Genomic DNA, 19,961 nt, shown 5'->3' with positions numbered 1-19,961 from the left:
AGGAGAAGGGGGAAATTTTCTTCATAGTTCCCTGCCCAGCCTATTATCAAAGACCTAATCTTTGCAGCCGAGGTTGTCCTAGTATTTGTATCAATTAAAATTAAATAAATCACTGATTAAATGGATAAATTGATGGTGGAGTCATTTCCAACCTGGACTTTTCAATCTGCTCCTTGCCGTATGTACTGCTTTTCCTTTCATTAATTTCCCAAGAGGAGAAACAACCCAGCATGCACAAGAAGCAAAGCATTGCAAAACTATGCCCCTAAACAGCATTTTTCTGCCTCAGGATGAGTATATTTAACTGAATTAAGGTAAAAATATGGCACTGGAAACAAAGCCAGGAAATTGACACATAGGTGGAAACTGTCTCCCTTGCACTCAGGTAGTGCAGAGATCTCAGGAAAGAATGTAATCAGTGATTGCTCTTTGCAGCAGCTGCTCTGAGGCAGAGCTTATAACAGCACAAATACTCAAAGATGGAGGGTTGACCTGACTGGCAGAAGACTTTCTGGAGGGTGGGATGGTCATAAACTAAACTCCACATCTTCTTAATGGCTGCATTTCCCTCAATGCTCTGGGAAGAAAAATTAGTCAATCCATCAACATGCATTTAGTAATCACTTTGTCAGTACAATTTGCTATGATGGTAGGCGATGGATATACAAAGACAAAAATGAAAGCTCCTACCCATAAGGAGCTTATATTCCCTCAGGGGAGGGGGGAATTGAGAAAATGAATTCGCTTTGAAGATTAGTTAATCCATTGTTTTAAATGGTTTAAATAAGGTGCTAGTCAATCAAAGACTAGAGTCTTTCCAAAGTGCCTATCTTAGACAAGAATCAAGATGTGATGATGGAGGGAAGCCTATCTTGATCATCTCCTTCAGCATTATTGGTTAATTTTTACACAAGAGAGACATATACTGAAAGTGATGTTTTCTCCGCTAGATTACATTCTCTTATCCTCCAAACTGTGATTGCTCATATTTACTGAATATCAAACCATTATTTAGAGTAAACATGATGGGTATGTTAAAAAAAAACACCAGGACTGCAGATGGGCAAAGACAGGTGTCCATGCATCAATAAATAATTCAGACATTTTTTGAAAAAATTACTGAGAATGTTTTGCTAAGAGCCTGCCAAATTAGTCTAAGCATGAAATCATTCATGTAGGAAAATCATTCATAAAGGAAATGCTATGTGAAGAACCAGCAATCCTTTCTCTTTTTAGAAGAGTGGAGTGGTCTAAAAAGAAATTAAACCAAAACCTTCCTTTTTTCACTTCTAGCAGAAGCTTTATGTATATAATATTTATTAAGAGCCCTACTGTGTGCCAGGCAATGTACTAAGTGCTGAGGATACAAAAAAAGGCAAAAGATAAATTCGTGTATTCAAGGAATCTATTGTTGTGTTTGTCTTTCATTTTTGAAGAGGACCATGACATCAGGGAATGATGACATGAGTTGACTTTGATTTGGGTGAGGGAGGGCTATGCAAGGTCACCAGCTTCACTTTCTCCTCCAGAGCCATCTGGGTCCAGTGGCCAGATATTCATCAGGATGACTGGAGATCACCCAGAATGCAACGGGAGACCCTGGCCCTTTTAGGTTGAGGTCTTTTGGTGAGGTAATGCCCATTCAGTGTATAGTCCTCTTAAAGAAGTAAATCAAGGCTTGGGCCCTTTAATTAAAACAAAAAGAAGGAAGGAAAGAAGAAAGGAAGGAAGGAAGGAAGGAAGGAAGGAAGGAAGGAAGGAAGGAAGGAAGGAAGGAAGGAAGGAAAGGAGGGAAGGAGGGAGGGAGGGAGGAAGGAAGAATCTAGTCAGTTAACCCCAAGTTAACTGGGCAGCCTCTGGCCATCATTGCCTCACTAGTGAGAACCTGAAAACGCTTTAGCCTAAAAGGGCCAGGGTCTCCCATTGCATCCTGGGTCATCTCCAGCCATCCTGATGAATATCTGGACACTGGATCCAGATGACTCTGGAGGAGAAAGTGAGGCTGGTGATCTTGCACAGCCCTTCCTCACTCAAATCAAAGTCAATTGCAAGTCATGTCATCATTTCCCTGATGTCATGGTCCTCTTCTAAAATGAAGGACAAACACAACCTGTGAGTAGCCCTGGCTGCCTGAATGTGGATCCAGCTAGTTGGGTAATTCGGCTCTCACTCTCCTTCTCCCTCTCCTTCTCCTCTCTAAAGGAGTCTATAATCTACTATGAGAGGCAACATGCAAGCAAATGTATATAAAGGAAGCTATATAGACAGGACGCATTTTTAAAAATCTATTTTAAATATAAATAGGAGAAATGGGAAATCATTAATCCCCTTCTCAAGAGGAAAGTCACTGGAATTAAGAGGGGTAAGGAAGGTTTCCTATAAAAAGTGGAATTTTAGTTATGACTTAAAGGAAGCCAGGGAGATCAGTAGTTGGAAAATAGATGTGAGCGAGTGTTCTGGTAATAATAGACAGGCTTTTGAGCATTGAGCATCCATTTTCCCTTTTGCCAACAATTACACCTAGGTCTCCCTAATTTAGGGACTGCTAGGTGGCAAAGTGAATAGAGTGCTGGGCCTAAAATCAGAAAGATTCATATTCCTGAGTTCAAATCTAGCCTCAGACACTTATTAGTTGTGTGACCCTGGGCAAGTCACTTAGCTCTTTCTTATTATCTTCATCTATAAAATGAGCTGGAGAAGGAAATGGTCTTGCCAAGAAAACTCATGGGTCATGAAGAGTCAAACATGACTGAAAAATACCTCAACAACAAAATTCCCTAATCTTAAAAAATTTTAAAAAATTCCTTTGATTGATCCTACCATACATTCAAGCCATAGTCCTATGTCTTTTCCCTTTAACAGCCAAATTTTAAGGAAAAAAAAAACCCAACCAAAACTACTTTCTTTCCTCTACTTCTTCTCTTTCATGAACTTCTCAGTTTCTTGTGGTCTGGCTTCTGACTTCACCACTCAACTGAAACTGCTTCTATCAAGGTTTTTCAGTGGCCTCCTAATTTTTAAATCTGGTATCTTTCACAGTCATCATCTTTCTTGATCTTTCTAAGCCGCGAATGGATCTCCTCTTCATGAGCCATCTTTCCTCCCTTGGTTTTCCTGACCTGTTTACGTGATTCATGGATTTCTGGATCCTCTCCTATATCATTATTGAATATTTTTCTATGTCTATCCCCTGAATAAAATGCAAGCTTCTTGAGGAAATGAGCCATTTTAAAATTGCAGTTGTCCAACACTAGTATGCTGCTTTGCACAAACTAAATGCTTCGAGTAAGTTGGAATGAATCCATGTTTTTATCACAGGAATTTTCTCACTATTGATGCAAATTGTACCATCTTCGTGAATTGCTATAGTCCCCTATCAGTTCTAGGATTGCTCTTTTTACAATAAACTCCTATGGCTCCCCAGCCTCCAGACCCAAGTATACAAAAGGTTCTATTTGTCTTTGGAAGCCCCTTTGTGGTTCCTTAAAGCTTTTTCATATTGGTAGAATCTGCCAAAGTTTGAACTCCATTGGTATATCCTAAAATCCAAGGTTACTTTTATACCAGAGTGAGACATCAGAAGAGGATTTAGGGAAGATTTTCCTGTTACATAGTTATATTTGTGGTGGGATAATTAGAGCGCTGAACATAAAATCCTACTTTAGATACTTATTATCAGTTGTAACACTGGTGTGTTACAAGACACTTAACAACACACTTTCATGCTCAGCTTCACCATCTGTAAAATTGTTCTTCGGATAAAATGCAAAAATGTTTGCAATTCTTAAAGTGATATACAAATGAAAACAAGAATAATGATTACTGCTACTGTTATTCTTATTCCAAGGGAACTAATAGCAACCCATTGTAAACCCTTTTTATTTCAAGGGGAGACATTAAGTAAGTAATGAAAATGGCTGTTTTTTTGAGCAGCCTACTGAGGTATGAATTTCTGGCCATTATTAATGATGTTATACCCACACCTACCAGTGATAATTTATGTTCTCAAATAACAAATGAAATTGTTCAAAGGAATAGACTTACGTTAGAGCTTCTGAGTAATTATAATGAGGAGTAACTCCCAGAAACTTCTGCACTTCATCCATCACAGTAGCTGGGTCAGATCTCAATTGCTGCCCGTCAATAATTAGCAACTAAAAAACCCAAAATAGTCACTTTAAGAACAATAAAATCTTAGTCAGCCGCTTTTCTTGCAATATCATGAGACAAAAATAAGTCAAAAGAAAGGGGATATATACTGCCTAGATCTCTACCTTAGGGATTAAACATCTTATTCCAAAATTTCAAGACCTCTTGTTGAAGCTAAATTAGAGGCTGATCAAAGTGTTGAGCAGAGAGTAATTCTGCACTTCTTTCTTTTTCACAATCCCATGACTATGTAAGAACAGAAATATGATCTGGAAAGGTCCTTAGAGTCCATTTGGTCCCAGCCCCTCATTTTACAGTTGGAGCAATAGAGAACAAGTTAAGTGAGTTTTCCAAGGTTATGCAGAATTTGAAGTTAGGTCCTCAGAATCCCAAACCAGTGTATTTTGCCACACTACTGACTTTAATTCTGTTCAAGAGCTGGGGCCTTCCTTCCTTCTCTCCCTCCCTCCCTCCCTCCTTCATTCCTTTCTTCCTTCCTTCTTCCCTCCCTCCCCCTCTTCTTTCTTTTTTATCTGCTCCCCCCCATCTCACCCAGACTAGTAGCAAAGTAGCCACTTATGGCCCAACCCTACCACTACTCTGTCCAGAAGCTTGGACTCACTCCATTTCAGACCTTGTTAGTTTGCTCTTCTGTAGGCAACTCAGGTAATCCACCAGGTTCAGTCTCCCTCAGTTGCAGGGATTACACAACTCTACCTGGTTACTTTCCTAAATAATCCCAAAGCACTTGGTTGTTGCCCTCTAAATGTTATTGTGAGGCTGTTTAATTACTAGTTATTCCTTCTTGATTTTGAAACAAATCAAATTTGACTGTGAGGATTTTGCCCATGAAGAGCAGGTACTTTCTAGGACAGCCTAATGAGGAAGACTAGGAGCCTCCTTCTGAGAAGTGTTTCCAGAACTAGGGATCCTATAATCCAATAGTTTATTTACATTATTCCTATCCTGAAGCCAAGGGGCTGATTAGAGGAGTCCATCTAATTTTACCTTGATTGACACTTAGGATTTTAAAATCCACACTAGCTATAATATTAATTCACATTCCCCGTCAAAGAGACATAATCACGATCTAGGTTGAAATATTTTGGTCTCAATAATCCTTTACGCTCTTAAAATTATTAATGACTCACACTCCCCCTAAGAGCTTTTATTTATCTTGGTTATGTCTTTCAATATTTTATTGTATTAGAAGTTTTGAAAAATCTTAAGATTATTATAAAATAGTTTTGGCATCCTAGACCCTCTGAATGAGGTATCTGGGACCCTTAAGTATCACTGGCCCATATTCTGAGAACTGGTAATCTAGAGAAATGGTTAAAATGATTTCAAGGTATTACCTGAGAAGTAGAAAAATAAGTCAGCCATCTCTCTATGTGGACTGCATACCATCCAGGAGTCAGACATCTCCTCTGTAGCGTTTTTAATTCAGATGGGGCCCAATGTCCTGTCGTAATAACTTCATAGAAATTAAACCTCAGGGCAGCTGGATCCTCATGAGATCGCTGGTGCTTGAACAAAAAAAAGTTAACCACAAAGTGAGTTTCTGTAGCAGAGAAATATATAATCTATAACAGGAGTCCAAGCCTTCGCATGGACACTAGAAATTTCATAAATTGATTTCAGGCTCACAAATATGGCATTAAGCACAGGGACCAATTGGAAATTTAAACCAGGGTTCATTTTAAAATATTTTTGGAGTATACACTAAGCTGCATGAGTGCAAGTAAGCTGGATAAGTTTATGATTGTTTTCCTCCCTAAATAATGCTTCCATACAAAGCAGAGACACTATTTGAATGATGTCAGAAATGCCATTAGATGTCAAGCTGACAATGATGCATATACAATGAATTTGATAGAAGTTGAATTTAATGGGTATGAGCACAGCTTCCATGGCAGCATTCAAATATCAACTAAAATTCTATTCCAGGAGCCTTTACTGGCCCCCTTTCCCCTGAAATTACTTTCTATCTACCCTGCCTATATTTTGTTGTGTCTCCCAATAGAATGTAAACTACTTGGGGCTATTGAACTACAAGGATTATCCTTTTTCCTTTCTCTTCTCGTCTCTTCTTTTCCCTTCTTTTCTTTCCTTTTCCATATCCCCCAGAGTTTAGAAATTCCTGATATAAATGATTACCGACTGGCTATGTATTGCTATGGACTTAACTACAGCCATAACTTCTATTGGGGTGCGTGTGGTTCTAGTGGTTCTAGTGCAAGAGGTTAGAAGAAGGGCAAAGGAGGGGAGAGGCAAGAATGCAGAATGACGTTGTTGCTAGTGCCTAGCTGTCACATATTTCAGAATACATGAAGGTATTAGTTCCCATTCCTCTTACTCTTTGTAGTATTCAGGCCCAGTTCTAGTTACCAAAAGATACCCAAAAGGCAATAAAGTTTGGGTTTTGTTTTGGGCAGACAGACAATTGTAATATGATCAGTAGAGAGAAGTGAACAGATATGAAGGGGCTAGAAATCATATTTTCACATAATGGGAGCTAGTTTACATTAGGGTATTGGCAAGAATTTGCTAATTGCAAATCAATCATGCCAGAGAAAATAAGAGAGTAGCCCCCTATCTAATAAAATTAGGAAAAATCCAAGGAGGGATGGGGAGTTAGGGTAAGCTTACTATATACCTGGGGTTCTTAATCCATAGTCCATATACTCCTTGACAAAAGTTCAGGAGGTTTATCTCTCTCCCTCTCTCTCTCTGTCTCTCTCTGTCTCTCTCTCTGTCTCTCTCTGTCTCTGTCTCTCTGTCTCTCTGTCTCTCTCTCTGTGTGTGTGTGTGTGTGTGTGTGTGTGTGTGTGTGTGTGTGTGTGTGTAATTTACTTGGAAACTGAAAATCTGATCAAGACAGCCTAACCCCTGAAAATGAAGAAGCAGGGAAAAAACTACTGGCATTTACTTGATAAACCAGAAGCCAGAGAAAATACCAGGCATGACAAAGGAAGAAGAATATAAATGGAAAGATCCAGTAATTTCCCAGAAGAAAATATTAAAATAGTAATAAAACTTGTGGTCTCACATATCTGTTATAAATATAAGTAGCATGACTAATACACAAATTGAATTGGAGATTCAGGGAGGCAAATTTGTCTGCCAAGGCATAATTGAGGTTTGGGGTGATGTTACTCCTAGCTAGAATATAGGTGCAGGAGGACATATTTTAAAAGGGATGTATTGGGTAAAGTCTTATGGCAAAGAAATCCATAAATGAAAAGCAGGAAGCATGATGGAGACCATTTGGGTGAGGGCAAAAGGAAAAAGGAGAAAAAGCAATTTTGTCAGGGACTTTCCCAAAGAGAAAGAGGGAAGAGGTTTTAGGCATTGGCATATTGTAGAGGATGCAGAGGAAAGGTGACCAAAATTGTTAGAGTATGGAAATTGTCATACAAACATTGTTTAAAGTAACTGGGGACAGTAAGCTAGGAGAAGAAAAAGCTGAGGATGGTGGTGGCAAATATTACTTGAAGGGAGTAGCCTAAGAAGTTTAAAATATTAGGAAATAAACTGTAGACCTTAGCTGGGAGTGGGTATGGTTCTCCCTGTTGCCAATGAATCACAGAAGGAAAAGACAGATTTAGGAAGGGGAGAAGATTTTGATCTACCCCTCCACATGCAGGTCACTTCTTTAAATTTTTGTAGGGCTGTCAGGTGGAAGATTAAGGCATGTTCTGATTGGTCCTGGGGGAAAAGTTATGAGTAGTAAATGGAACTTTCAAATAGGCAGATTTGGAGTTGATGCAAGAAAAAATATTCTGAACAATAGCGCTGTTCACAAGTTGAAAGGGCTGACTTAAGAGATAGTTGAGTGCCCCATCTTTGGAAATCCTCAACTCGTGGTTTCATGACTACTTTTTAAAAATGCTGTGGAAGGAATTCTTATTCAGAGATGTATTTTGACCACAGATTTAAGCAGACCTTTGAGTCCAACCCCATATTCTACATAGGAGGAAACTGAAAGACTTAGAAATCGAGTGATTTGTTCAGGATCACAGACAGTAAATATTTGAAGTGGGAATTGAACCTGGATTTTTCTGATTCTATGGGCAACTTGGTGGCTCAGGGGACAGAGTGCCACCTCTGGAGTCAGGAGGACCTGAATTCAAATGTGACCTCAGACACTTGACACTTGCTGGGTGACCCTGGGCAAATCATTTAACCCTGTTTGCTTCAGTTTCCTTATCTGTAAAATGAGCTAGAGAAGGAAATGACAAACCACTCCAGTATCTATATCTAGAAAACTCCAAATGAGGTCACAGAGAGGCAGATGTGACTGAAATGATGCAACGAGGACTTAGTGATTCCAAGTGCTTTAAGCTCTGTCTACTACTTTCTGTCTCTAAGGTTTTGGAGTTGGAAAACCTAGGGCAAGTTGCTTTATCTTTATGAACCTCGGTTTCCTCATATTTAAGGAGGAGGTTGACTAGATGACCTCTAAGGTCATTTCCAGCACTCAATCTATGATCCTACCTCTGAGGTTTCTTTCAGTTCTGAGATTCCATAGCTCCAACATGTGGTCATGGTATGGCATTGAGCTCCTTGCCTCAAACTATCAACCAGCCCAAATGAAAGGTATTTTATTTGGATGTGAAAATGGCTAATAGAATGGTTAGGAATAAAGCAGATACAAAGGAAGTGAAGGAATAAGGATGGATGATACTACATAATGGTGGCATTGATTAGGGTGGGCCAAGTAGTAGAAAAGATGTCGGCTTGACAGATTTTGGTTTTCTGTCTAACAGTTTCTCTCCATTAGTGCAGGATTTGCTGAGCACCTTGTGTGGAAATACACTGTACTAGGTGTTTTTGGTAATATATGCATACACACATGTGTGCACATATATGTGTGTATGTATGTACATGTGTGTGGTTTGGATCTATGATTTTATTTATGAACTCCCTGGTGTCCAAGATCTGTCACTTATAATTTTAGGGAATTTTCTGGAGCAACCAGAAGTTGAGGGGCTTGACCATGTTTACACAACTAATACATATCAGTGGCAAAATCTAAGTTCAGGTCTTTCTCACTCAAAGGCCAGCTCTCTATCTTCACACAATACATACAGTCAACACAAATGTGGAAGTGACAGATGACCCAGTCAGTACAAACAAATATGAATAAAATATAAGCATGTAGCTATATGTTAGTTCAAAAATTCCTAATTCTCTACCTCCTTGAGTGATAAACAGGAAATAATTGAAAATATTTGAAAATTGGTCAAGGTACAAATACTTACAGCGGGCTCACAATATGAGATGTACAGAAAACAGAATTAAGCATTTACTCTATTTTATATTGCTTTGAACAAATTCAACATAAACTTCTTAAAAAAAACTTTCTTCCATAAAAATGAATCAGGAAATTAGCATGTCAAGAGAATAATAGCTAGCATTATAGTACTTGAAGGTTTGCACATTTAAACCTCATAATGATCCTGTGACATAGCACTTTTATTAAACTCACTTTGCAAATAAAGAAAATGAGGCAGAAAGAAATAAGTGATTTGTCTAGGGTCGTACAGTTAATAAGTATTTGGAGCAAGATTTGAAAGGTGGTCTTCCCAACTCCAAGGGCTCTACTCTATCCACTGTGCCACCTAACTGCTCCTTTTAAAGATAAGTGAAATAACAAAGGATAGTAGTTTAAAAGATCCATACCTTTATAGAACCCTACTCTGGCTCATTATAAAGATGTGTACCAGTATTTACAACAGCAATGGACATCTATAAGGGCCTGCTCTAGGATCCTTATTGAACAAACAGAAAATTTACCCTATTTACTGAGCAGAAAGGAATGGGCTAGACATTTTAAGTTGGGGCTGAATAATTTAAAAATGTGGAGCTATTATCACATTCTGGCACTGAAGACTATTATCAGTTTAAAATATCTCCTTCAAAACATTCTTATTCACCCTTTTTACCTAAAGAAGCATCCTACATACATGAATTTATTTCACTCAAAATGCTCTCTGGGAAAAGAGAAGATTGCCTTGCTGCTTCCACTCTCTGAGAAAGAGTGCTACCTTTTGCATGAAAGCATCCAGAATTCTTTCCTGTAGGTTTGACTTTAAACTTGTTTTCCTGTGGTTTGGGAGCTCACAGGCTCAGAGATTACTATGCTTATCTTGCTTTGCAATATGAGAGCCCATATGGTTAGAAAGGCACACTGTTATGTCCTCTGCACTCTTTAAAGGGCTTTCATTGTGGTAGGTGATCCAGGAAATCCTGCAGATGCCTGCCAAAGATGCTAAGAAGTGACATGTGGCCAGCCCAGTTCACGAGGGCTATTTATCAAGTTTGGGGATTATCTGTGTTCCTTTAATCTTTCCCTGTGGGTTGCTGTGCAGATTTTGAGAAGCACGTGGTGGTACCTTAACACCTTCACCAAAGAACTGGGAACTGAGACACAGTCTAGTAATTTTTTCTATGGGCTAGATGGTCCTAAGAGAAAAGAATTTTGGGAAAGAGACTTAAACTATTGGCCATAAGAGGGCTTCTACATTATCTGTTCATGATGGGCTAATTTGATTTTAATGAGAACCCATAACTGATAGGTGATCTTTCTTTTTAGCATCGATAGCAGAAGAACCAAGTTGTTTTTTTTTTAATGCAGTGAATCATTTTTTATGCATTTACAAATTTGGCAATGAGATTCCAATTTTGTTATTTTTCTGGTGAGGAAGCTCCTTCTTTTATCAATGCAGACCAGTATCTACTTTGCCACATCTAGTCTTAGAGAGCTTCCTGAGATGTTGAGAAGTTAAGTGACTTGTCTACAATCTCACAACTAGTAGGAGGCCGGACCTGAACCCAATTCTTCCTGGTTCTAGTGCTGGTTCTAATATGTCTTACTGCTGCTGAAGCAGAGGGAAAGGCACTAGATGGACCTATGATTTCATTGGTATAAGGCGGGGCTGTCCAACTTTAGATTTTTATTGAAACAATAGACAATATATTTTGATTTACTATTTTAGTGAGAGCTCTGCGGTAGCTCGGCTTTGTTTTCTAAAGCATTTATGTAAATTTCTATGCTTGTAGGCAGGCCGCATGCTGCCCCTGGGCCGCATTTTGGACAGCCCTGTTATAAGGGATGCCCCAGTGTGGAAATTCACTCTACCAATGCAACTTGGCACATATTCTGCAATTTCTAGTCTTACAAGAGAGTTGCTTAGAACCTTGAAAAGTCAAATTCTTGCCCCGGGTCATACTGTCAAATGTGTCAGATGCCAAACCTGGATCTTTTTCAGATGCCAAACCCATGCTTTCATGGCTTCTATGGCAGCTCTCCTTTCCAGTGCAAACAATTAGGGAAAGCAAAATTTTCAAAATGCACGTTTCTATTCTTGCACAGTCATGTAGATTGTTGCATTGTTACTAGTTATCATTAACAATAATAACAATTATTATTCTTTAGCTCCTGTGTGGTATGATACCAGAAATCTTGGGAAGATTCTCCAGCTCTATAGTACCTCCAGATGTCTTACTGATAAGTGAAATTCAACTGGAATAAGGTATTTGACATGAGCTTTTATCCCCTGTTAAAATGCAAATTTATCCCAAAGAGGTAACATTTTGAGTTTTATCTGTGAATGGCACCTTAGTATAAATGAGACCCAGCATAATTTGGAAAGCCATTGGCCCCACAGGCAGAAAACTTTGAATTGAGTCAGGCATTTACCATTTAATTAATCTGTAATCCCAAGAGCAAATCCACTACTTCCCTTGGCCTTAGTCTCTATATCAATAAAATGGGAAGGGTAGTCATAGCCACCTACTTATATGGGCAAATACTTTTTAAATTGGAAAATGCTGTAGGGAACTTCTGTAAGGATAACTGGATCTGTCTGGCAGGGGCAGTTGGGAGAGGCTATCTGGATTAAAAGGGACAGAGCAGAGGAAAGGATGAGGTAATGGTAACCTATCCTGCATATGCTTGTGGGTGGTGGTTAATATTAGAGAGATCCCTGCAATAATCAACAAAGCTGACCCAGCCTTGGAGCATAGCCCACCCATCCCCTTGATAGGCCACACACTGAGTATGGAGCACAGCTGTATAGAATAATTACATCATGAAGCATTCAACTGTGTCCCTAGAGCCAAGACCAGAGGAGAGGATGGGAACTAACAATGCGGTTGAATAAGGCTTCTTAAAAGCCAAATATAATGACAATTAAAAATGAAAAGTTACCTCGAAGTTCCCATGTGGATAGTCATCAGTTGAACTAAAAATAAGATCTTAAATTTGTATGATTTCTATTTTTCAAAGTATTTCCACATATTTGATCTATACAACTGTACTTTAAGGTTGCAACAAAAACAGATGTTATCATTACTTTCAGATTTGCTACTTTCTTTCAAAGCTCGATTCCAGTGGCACATTGCACATGGGCCATTTCCTGTCCCTCTCAGATGATTAACTTTCCCTCTAAAATTATCTTGAATTTACTTATACGTTTTACATCGACAGGTTTGGGTGCATGTTTTCTCTCCCATAGAATTTAAGTTCCAGAAGGGCAGAAACTGTTCATTTTTGTCTTGACATCCACACCATTTAGCACAGTGGCTGGCACATAGCAGGTGCTTATTAAATTCTTCTTGGTTGATTACTAAAATTTAATAGATGACAGGACTGAGGCATGAGGAAAGTTAAATGACTTGCCTAAGTTTTCAGGGTTAGTAATGGAACTGAAATTTGTATCCAGATCCCCTGATTCCTCGTGGTTGCTCTATTATAATAACACTGGCCATACAATTTCTCAATAAAAATAACTTCAGCCTTATCTCCCCTTGCCACATCACATACTTTGATCCTTTAAAATTTTTTTTACTTTTTAAAAGTTAATTTATTTTTAGTTTTCAACATTCACTTCTATAAGTTTTTAATTTTCTCCCCCTCCTTCCTCTCCTCCTCCCCAAGATGACATTCCTAGTAAACATATTTTCACATTAGTCATGTTGTATAGAAGAATTAAAACAAGTGGGAGTAACCATGAGAAAGAAAAACATAAAACAAAAAAAGACAATAGTCTGCTTTGATCTGCATTCAGACTCCATATTTCTTTTTCTGTATGTGGATGGCATTTTCCATTATGAGTCTTTTGGAATTGTTTTAAGTCCTTTCATTGCTGAGAAGAGCTAAGTCTATCAAAGCCAGTCATCGCACACTGTGGCTGTTACTGTGTACAATGTTCTCCTGGTTCTGATCACTTTACTCAGCATCAGTTCATGTAAGTCTTTCCAGGTTTTTCTGAAGTCTGCCTGTTCAGTTTTGATCCTTTCTTAAAGACAAGTATTCATAATACGCAACTTTTTCTTAGAGACTTTCATATATTTTCATAAGAAGATGAACTAATGTATTTAGAGCTAGAAGAAAACCTTCTAGTTCCCTAACTCAGATCCCTTGTGTCAGAGAGTCCTTCAGGCATCTGAGACTTAGGGAAGTGAGTTGACTTGACACTGGCCATTTAACTAAAAAGGAGAAGAGTAAGGGTTCAAACTGTATAATCAGTAAAATGTGTGTACCCATATTTTAAGGAAAACTTGAGTACATTTGCTGTGAAGTTTGTCTTTTCGTTTCCTCATTTCCTATCACTCAGGTGCCTTCTTCCGTGATCTCTTCCCTCACCCCTGGCTGTTTTGCATGATGAAGTGGTGTTACTCCTTACCAAGACTACCTCTCTACCTGTTTAAGTGATCCCATTCCATCCCATCTCCTTCAACAGATTGCTTCCTCTGTCATTCCCACTTTCACTTATTTTCAATGTTCCCCTGTCTACTAGCTCATTTCCTACTGCCTACAAACATGTCCATGTTTCCCATGTCCTGAAAAGACATTTCATCCTTCCATCTCCACTAACTGTCATCCTCTATCTCTTCTTCTCTTTGTAGCTAAACTCCTTTAAAAGGCCATTTACAGCAGGTGCTTCCACTTTCTCTCCTCTTATTCTTTTCTCGACCCCTTACAATACAGCTTCTTACCTTATCATTCCAATGACCCTGCTCTCACCAATGATCTTCTAGTTTCCAGATCCAATGACTTTTTCTCAGTCCTCCTCCTTTATCTCTCCAGCCTTTGACTCTACTGGTCACAATCTTTTTCCTGACATTCTCTTCTGTCTAGGTTTTTGGGATACTACTCTTACCTGGTTCTCCTCTTGCCTATCTGGTCACTCCTTCTCAATTTCCTTGCTGGATCCTCATCCAGATCATGCCCTTTCAACATACATGCTCCTCGGGGTTCTGTCCTAGACCCTCTTCTCTTCTCTCTCTACATTACTTCACTTGGTGATTTCATCAGCTCCTGTAGTTCAATTTGCTATCTCTATGCCAATAATTCTGAAATCTATCTATCCTGCCCCAAGCCTTCTGCTGATTTCCAATCTCACATCTCCCATCCTTTCATACATCTCAAACTGAATGTCCAGAGTCACTGAACTCAACATGTCCAAAGTCAAATTTAGAATCTTTCCCCCGAAATTTTCCTCCTCCTCTGACCTTCCTTACTACTTTAGAGTGCTAAATCATCGTTCCAGTCACTAAATCTCACAACATAGGGGTCATCCTGGACTCCTCTTTATCTCTCACCCTTCTTCCCATATCCCATCTGTTGCCAAGACCTGTTGATTTCACCTCTCCAGCATCTCTATTAAAGCCTTCCCCAGCTTCTCAGTTCCAGTCCCTTCCCTCTGTTAATGTATCATGTATAAAGCTTGTTTTGTATATGTTTATTTGTATATTATCCCCCACCCCGACTAGAGTTTAAGTTCCTCGAGGGCAGGGACTGTCTTTTGTCTCTTTTTGTATCTCCAGAACTTAGCACAGTACCTGGAACACTTGTTTAACACATATTTATTCATTATTTATTAATCATTGTTTTGATTTGTTTTTATTTTACGCAACAGTCAGTGAATCTTAACCACAATCATTCTATCTTTAGAGCCTTGGAAAATGTTAATACCTGGTACCAGGAGTATGCTCGGTCTGAGGGGTCAATGAGAATGGTGATGATCTTGGCCTTGGGAACCAGAGATGCAGCTCTCCTGGGAGCTTCCTCTGAATGGAAGTAGTTAGCGCTCTTCTCAAATAGAAAATCATTGGTAATATTGGAGGGGACAGGGAAAAAATCCATATACCTGGAGGAGGGATGAGACAAAGAGCAGAAGTCAAAATATGAACTCTTTCTCACATTTTCTCTGTAAAAGTTTCCAAGCCCTTTGATTTTCAAGTTCAAGTTCAAATTTTACATAGGGCCAAATTTTAATCATTTGAGGCTAATCCTTAAGTCAGCAGTATTCTTTGAATGTAAAGGAACAATGTTCAAAGTATCCTAGTGATTCATTTCATTGGGAAAAAAATACTCTCGGACCATGAGTCAGTGTTATCAAAAGCTTAATCAAGAAAACTAGGCTTATCATGGTTTTAAAAAATGAGCTTTCCTCAGAAGACATTTTTAAACTGCAAAATTATAAGTGTGAACTTGACTGTAAAACTTCCTAAATTAAGATTAAAATGTTCTTGTAAGAAAGATGTGGAACTCAGAATAGCAATAAAATACTAAAGAGATTAGAGTATAGTTGTTTTCTTTTTTTAACTTCTGCATAATTTGTACTATGTAAAGCAATGTGGACACATTACCATCTATCTAAAGTAATTAAGGAAATATTTCCTGCTGTTTTGATCCCATGGAGCCTCTGTAGGTTCCCTCTTCCATATGCCATATAAATGCTCTTCTTTGTTTAGATTATGGAGTTAGTATGCTCTGAGGTTACACAGTGCGGTGCCTGAATTACATTTGAAACCTTCATAACTGCTCCTCACATCTGCAATCCCCAGGTGTTCCAGAAATAAATATAAGGGGAAACATTCTGAATCCATATAAGGCACATTTCTTCCCTGGACACGGGCAATTGGGTTTCTCAAGTGCAAAGAAGAGCCCTCACTACCTCCCTTCCCCAAATTTGGCCCTCAAGTGGGGCTCAGACATAAGAGAAAACCATCTTTTTCTAATCTCTAGGTCATCAGTGGAGGCTCCAGTGATTTCTAATGGTTAGCCAAGAGCCAGAGAGAATAAAGTTATCATGGTACACAGTAAGGGCATTATGCACATTTAAGAATGTCCAGCCTTGCTAACTGACATCCTTGTTCCTAATCTGGTCCTGGCCATGCCCACCAGTGGGGATTTAATTAGGGAATTAGGTTTATGTGTGATGTTAACTCACTGAGGCATGGCATATAAGTCTACATATCCAAGGAAATTCTCCTCACAGAATGCTCCCTCATTTATTGAGAAATTGGGGGAATCATATCAATATATATTTAGAATGGTTGGAATCAAAATAATAGAGGTGACATCAGAAGATCAATGACAGCATCAGGTACATTCTGTTACACTCCAGAAGAAAATATGCATGTCAAAGCATTTTTGGTGATATTGGTTTCCACAATTTATGAGATGTATCAACTGACTATTTCTCTTAAGCTATGTATGCAACTAGTGATAACATGGTTTTGTCAATGTTCTGTTATGATCTGAATATTTAATATCACTGTATTGTATTGTAACATGTACAGCATACATAGTTAATGAATAAATATCTTACAACATATATTAAAAATGCATATCATCTGAGTTTCTCAGCATCAATAGGAATATAAATGAGAGAACTGACTATATCTTTAGCAAAAAAAAAATTTTCTAGGTGTAATCAAATAACAAGCTTTAGAAAATTTAAATAACCTTATTAAATATTCTGATATGGAACACCACCATGTTCTTTATTCAATCATATTATTTTACTAGAAAAATATTATCATCATTGTACTGTCCAAATAAAATTATGGGCAACACTGATTAAGTGTCTCATCATTATGAATTAATTTCTAATTCATTGTGATAGCACTGAGTATAACAAATTCATCTGGTAATTATGCAGATGTCCTGCGTACATCTATAATTGCTCCATTGCGATTTAGTGTGTGTTAATAATATACATTCTTTTTTCTTATCCTTCTTACCAGTCAATTCCCTTCTGATAGTTGTTTCCATTAAAGAACTGAACTTCTTCAAATGTTTTTGGACTAGGGAGATTGCTGATGATGGAAGGATGCATAAGTAGAAATAAATAAAGTGCAGTTGTCCCTACGGCAAAGAAGAGGATAAAGGATTATGGAACATAAACACTCATGAAAGGAGATGCCTCAGCTTTTACTTAAAGCAGTATTTATCAAAAGAAGAAGGGGGAAAATCCATTAAGCAAAACAGTTCTCCCCAGTGTCTAAATGATTTCCTGGAGATGGTTAGCACTCTTAAAGAAACAAAATCCTCTATTATAACTTGTTGGACTCAATCAACAACACTGATGCGATTATGACTATGGACTATGGAAAAAGTATGATTATGACTAATTCATCATCAAAGGACAGCAAAAATAAGAAGTTAATTCCTAAAATAAAGCTGGGGAGGGGGGAGAGAGAGGGAGAGAGAGGGAGAGACAGAGAGAGACAAAGAGAGAGAGGGAGACAATGAGAGAGAGAGACAGAGAGAGAGAGAGAGAGAGAGAGAGAGAGAGAGAGAGAAAGACAGAGAGAGAGTATGAGAGAGAGAGAGAGAGATTGAGAGACAAAGAGAGGAGGTCTTTGTTGTTGCTGTTCAATTCTTCCAGTTGTTTCAACTTTTTCATGACCCCATTTGGGGTTGTCTTTAGGCAGGTAAATAACAACTGATTTCCTCCCCCCCCCACTTCCAAATCTCTAGGAATGGATGGATACTCCATTATGTTACTCAGCGGTGTATTCTTCTATTTCAATACCCCACTGGACAAGAAGTTCTAAATGGAGCTATTATTTTTTAATTCATCTTTTCACAAAGCTTGTGGTTTCATCATCGTGGAGAACTCCCAATGTAGAAATTCACGTCAACTCCCTCCAGTAATGAAGATCAACAACTTCTGTTGTTAGTCCTATTTTACATTTGTTTTAGAATGTCAGTTCTACAACTGAGCTATCTTGACTGGTAAATAGGAGAGTGAAAATGTCCCTGTTGTTGAGTCATTGGTGTGGTGTCTAATTCTTCCTGACCCCATTTGGGGTTTTCTTGGCAAAGAAACTGGAGTTGCTTTCCGTTTCCTTCTCCAGTTCATTTTACAGATGAGGAAACTGAGGCAAAAAGAATTAAGTGACTTACCCAGGTTCACATAGCTAGTTAATGTCTGAGGTCACATTTGAACTCAGACCTTCCTGACTCTGGGTCTGGCAGTGCTCTATCCACTGAGCCACCTAGCTGCTCAGGGGACTTCCCTACCTTACTATATCTGGCTAGCTCCAAATTAGCTCATGCTTCGCATCCTATCTGGTCATTCACCTGGTTCATTCTTGCCAATGGCCCTGAAACTGCTCCTGTTTTCCATCTCTTCCTATGAAGTTAATAATCAAACCAATACCTTGGGCATGTTAACCCTGTGGCTTTACTCCCTATTTCTACCTTTTTCCAGTTTGGCCACATCCCCATGTACGTGTTGTGTCCCCCTCCTGAAACAGAATCTCTCTGACAACGAGGGCAAGGGCAAGGACAGATAAAGTCTGTCTCTCTTCTGTATTTGTATTCTCCATGTTTATAATAGTACCTGTCATATAGTAAGCACTTAAGAAATGGTTTTTCATTCACTTATTCATTCAATCATTTGCTCATTCATTCACTCACCCAGTCTGCATCTCAAAAATGGTATTAGGGAAACATAAATCAAAGAAATTAATTTAGGCCCTTGCTTTGGACCAAGCTCGGTGCTACTGAAGGACAAAGAGGAACTCAGGGAAGAGGACGAAAAACACAAGATACTGCCCTCAGATATGTTTATATACCAGTTATACACCTCTGTTTCTCTATCTATCTATCTATCTATCTATCTATCTATCTATCTATCTATCTACCTATCCATCCATCCATCCCTCCATTCATCCATCCATCCATCCAACCATCCATCTAATCTCTATCTAGGGTGTATTTTTATGCCAGAGGGAACTTCTTGTGGATAATTTGCTTCACCAGTGCAGATAGTAAACTAAAGTTCAGGTCTTAGAGAGTTGTGTAGAGAGAATTGCCACTGAGAAATTACATGACTTACCCAAAGCCACACAGCCAGGTATGTTTCAGGGGTAGGACTTGAACTTGAATCTTTCTGTCTCCGAGGCTAGCTTTCTATCTACTTTTCCATCTTGCCTCTTGTATATTGTATTTGTGTAAATATAAAATCACTCACAAGTTACCCAGTGGCACAGCAGATAAAGCTCTGGGTCTGGAGTTTGGAAGACCTGGGTTCAAATCTAGCCTTAGACACGTATTAGCACCATTATCCCAGGCAAGTCATTTAACCTCATTCTGTCTTAGTTTCCTCAACTGCAAAATGGGGATAATAAGAGCATCTATATTCCAGGGTTGTTTGGAGGATTAAATGATATAATATTTGTAACATGTTGAGCATAGTACCTGACACATAGTAGGTGCTTATTAAATGCTTGTTTCCTTTCTGTCTTTCTTCTACTCCATTTGCTGCACATTCTACATGTTTCTTTTTTCTGCCTTCCTTTCTTCTTTAGGACTTCCACTGAGTTCATTTTGACAATGATTTCTCCCATATGACAATATGGGGGAGTGGAAAGGCATCCAACATGCCATGTCCCATGGCCATGATGCCTGCTGTGTTAATCCTGGTTCTACCTGAGTCCAAATGAAGATTTTCCTGTCTTAATGTATAATTAAGTTATAGTAAGCTTTGTAAGTTAATGTA

General features: G+C 38.6%; 1 protein-coding gene across 1 annotated transcript in view; it reads right to left on the bottom strand.

The window, feature by feature from the left end:
* Nucleotides 1–19,961, bottom strand: part of LOC118854388 (bifunctional heparan sulfate N-deacetylase/N-sulfotransferase 4) — a 221,893-nt gene that overhangs the window by 10,525 nt on the left and 191,407 nt on the right. The window contains exons 6-9 of the mRNA XM_036764746.1: nt 17,194–17,317; nt 15,137–15,311; nt 5,508–5,678; nt 4,045–4,154 (exon numbers count right to left, since the gene is read on the bottom strand). Coding sequence (XP_036620641.1) covers nt 4,045–4,154; nt 5,508–5,678; nt 15,137–15,311; nt 17,194–17,317 — 580 coding nt within the window. The remainder of the gene's footprint in view (nt 1–4,044; nt 4,155–5,507; nt 5,679–15,136; nt 15,312–17,193; nt 17,318–19,961) is intronic.

This window comes from Trichosurus vulpecula, chromosome 6 (genome assembly GCF_011100635.1).
Source record: "Trichosurus vulpecula isolate mTriVul1 chromosome 6, mTriVul1.pri, whole genome shotgun sequence".
NCBI lineage: Eukaryota > Metazoa > Chordata > Mammalia > Diprotodontia > Phalangeridae > Trichosurus > Trichosurus vulpecula.
The sequence above is the reverse complement of the archived record's forward strand: the minus strand, read 5'-3'. Positions and strand labels throughout refer to the sequence as shown.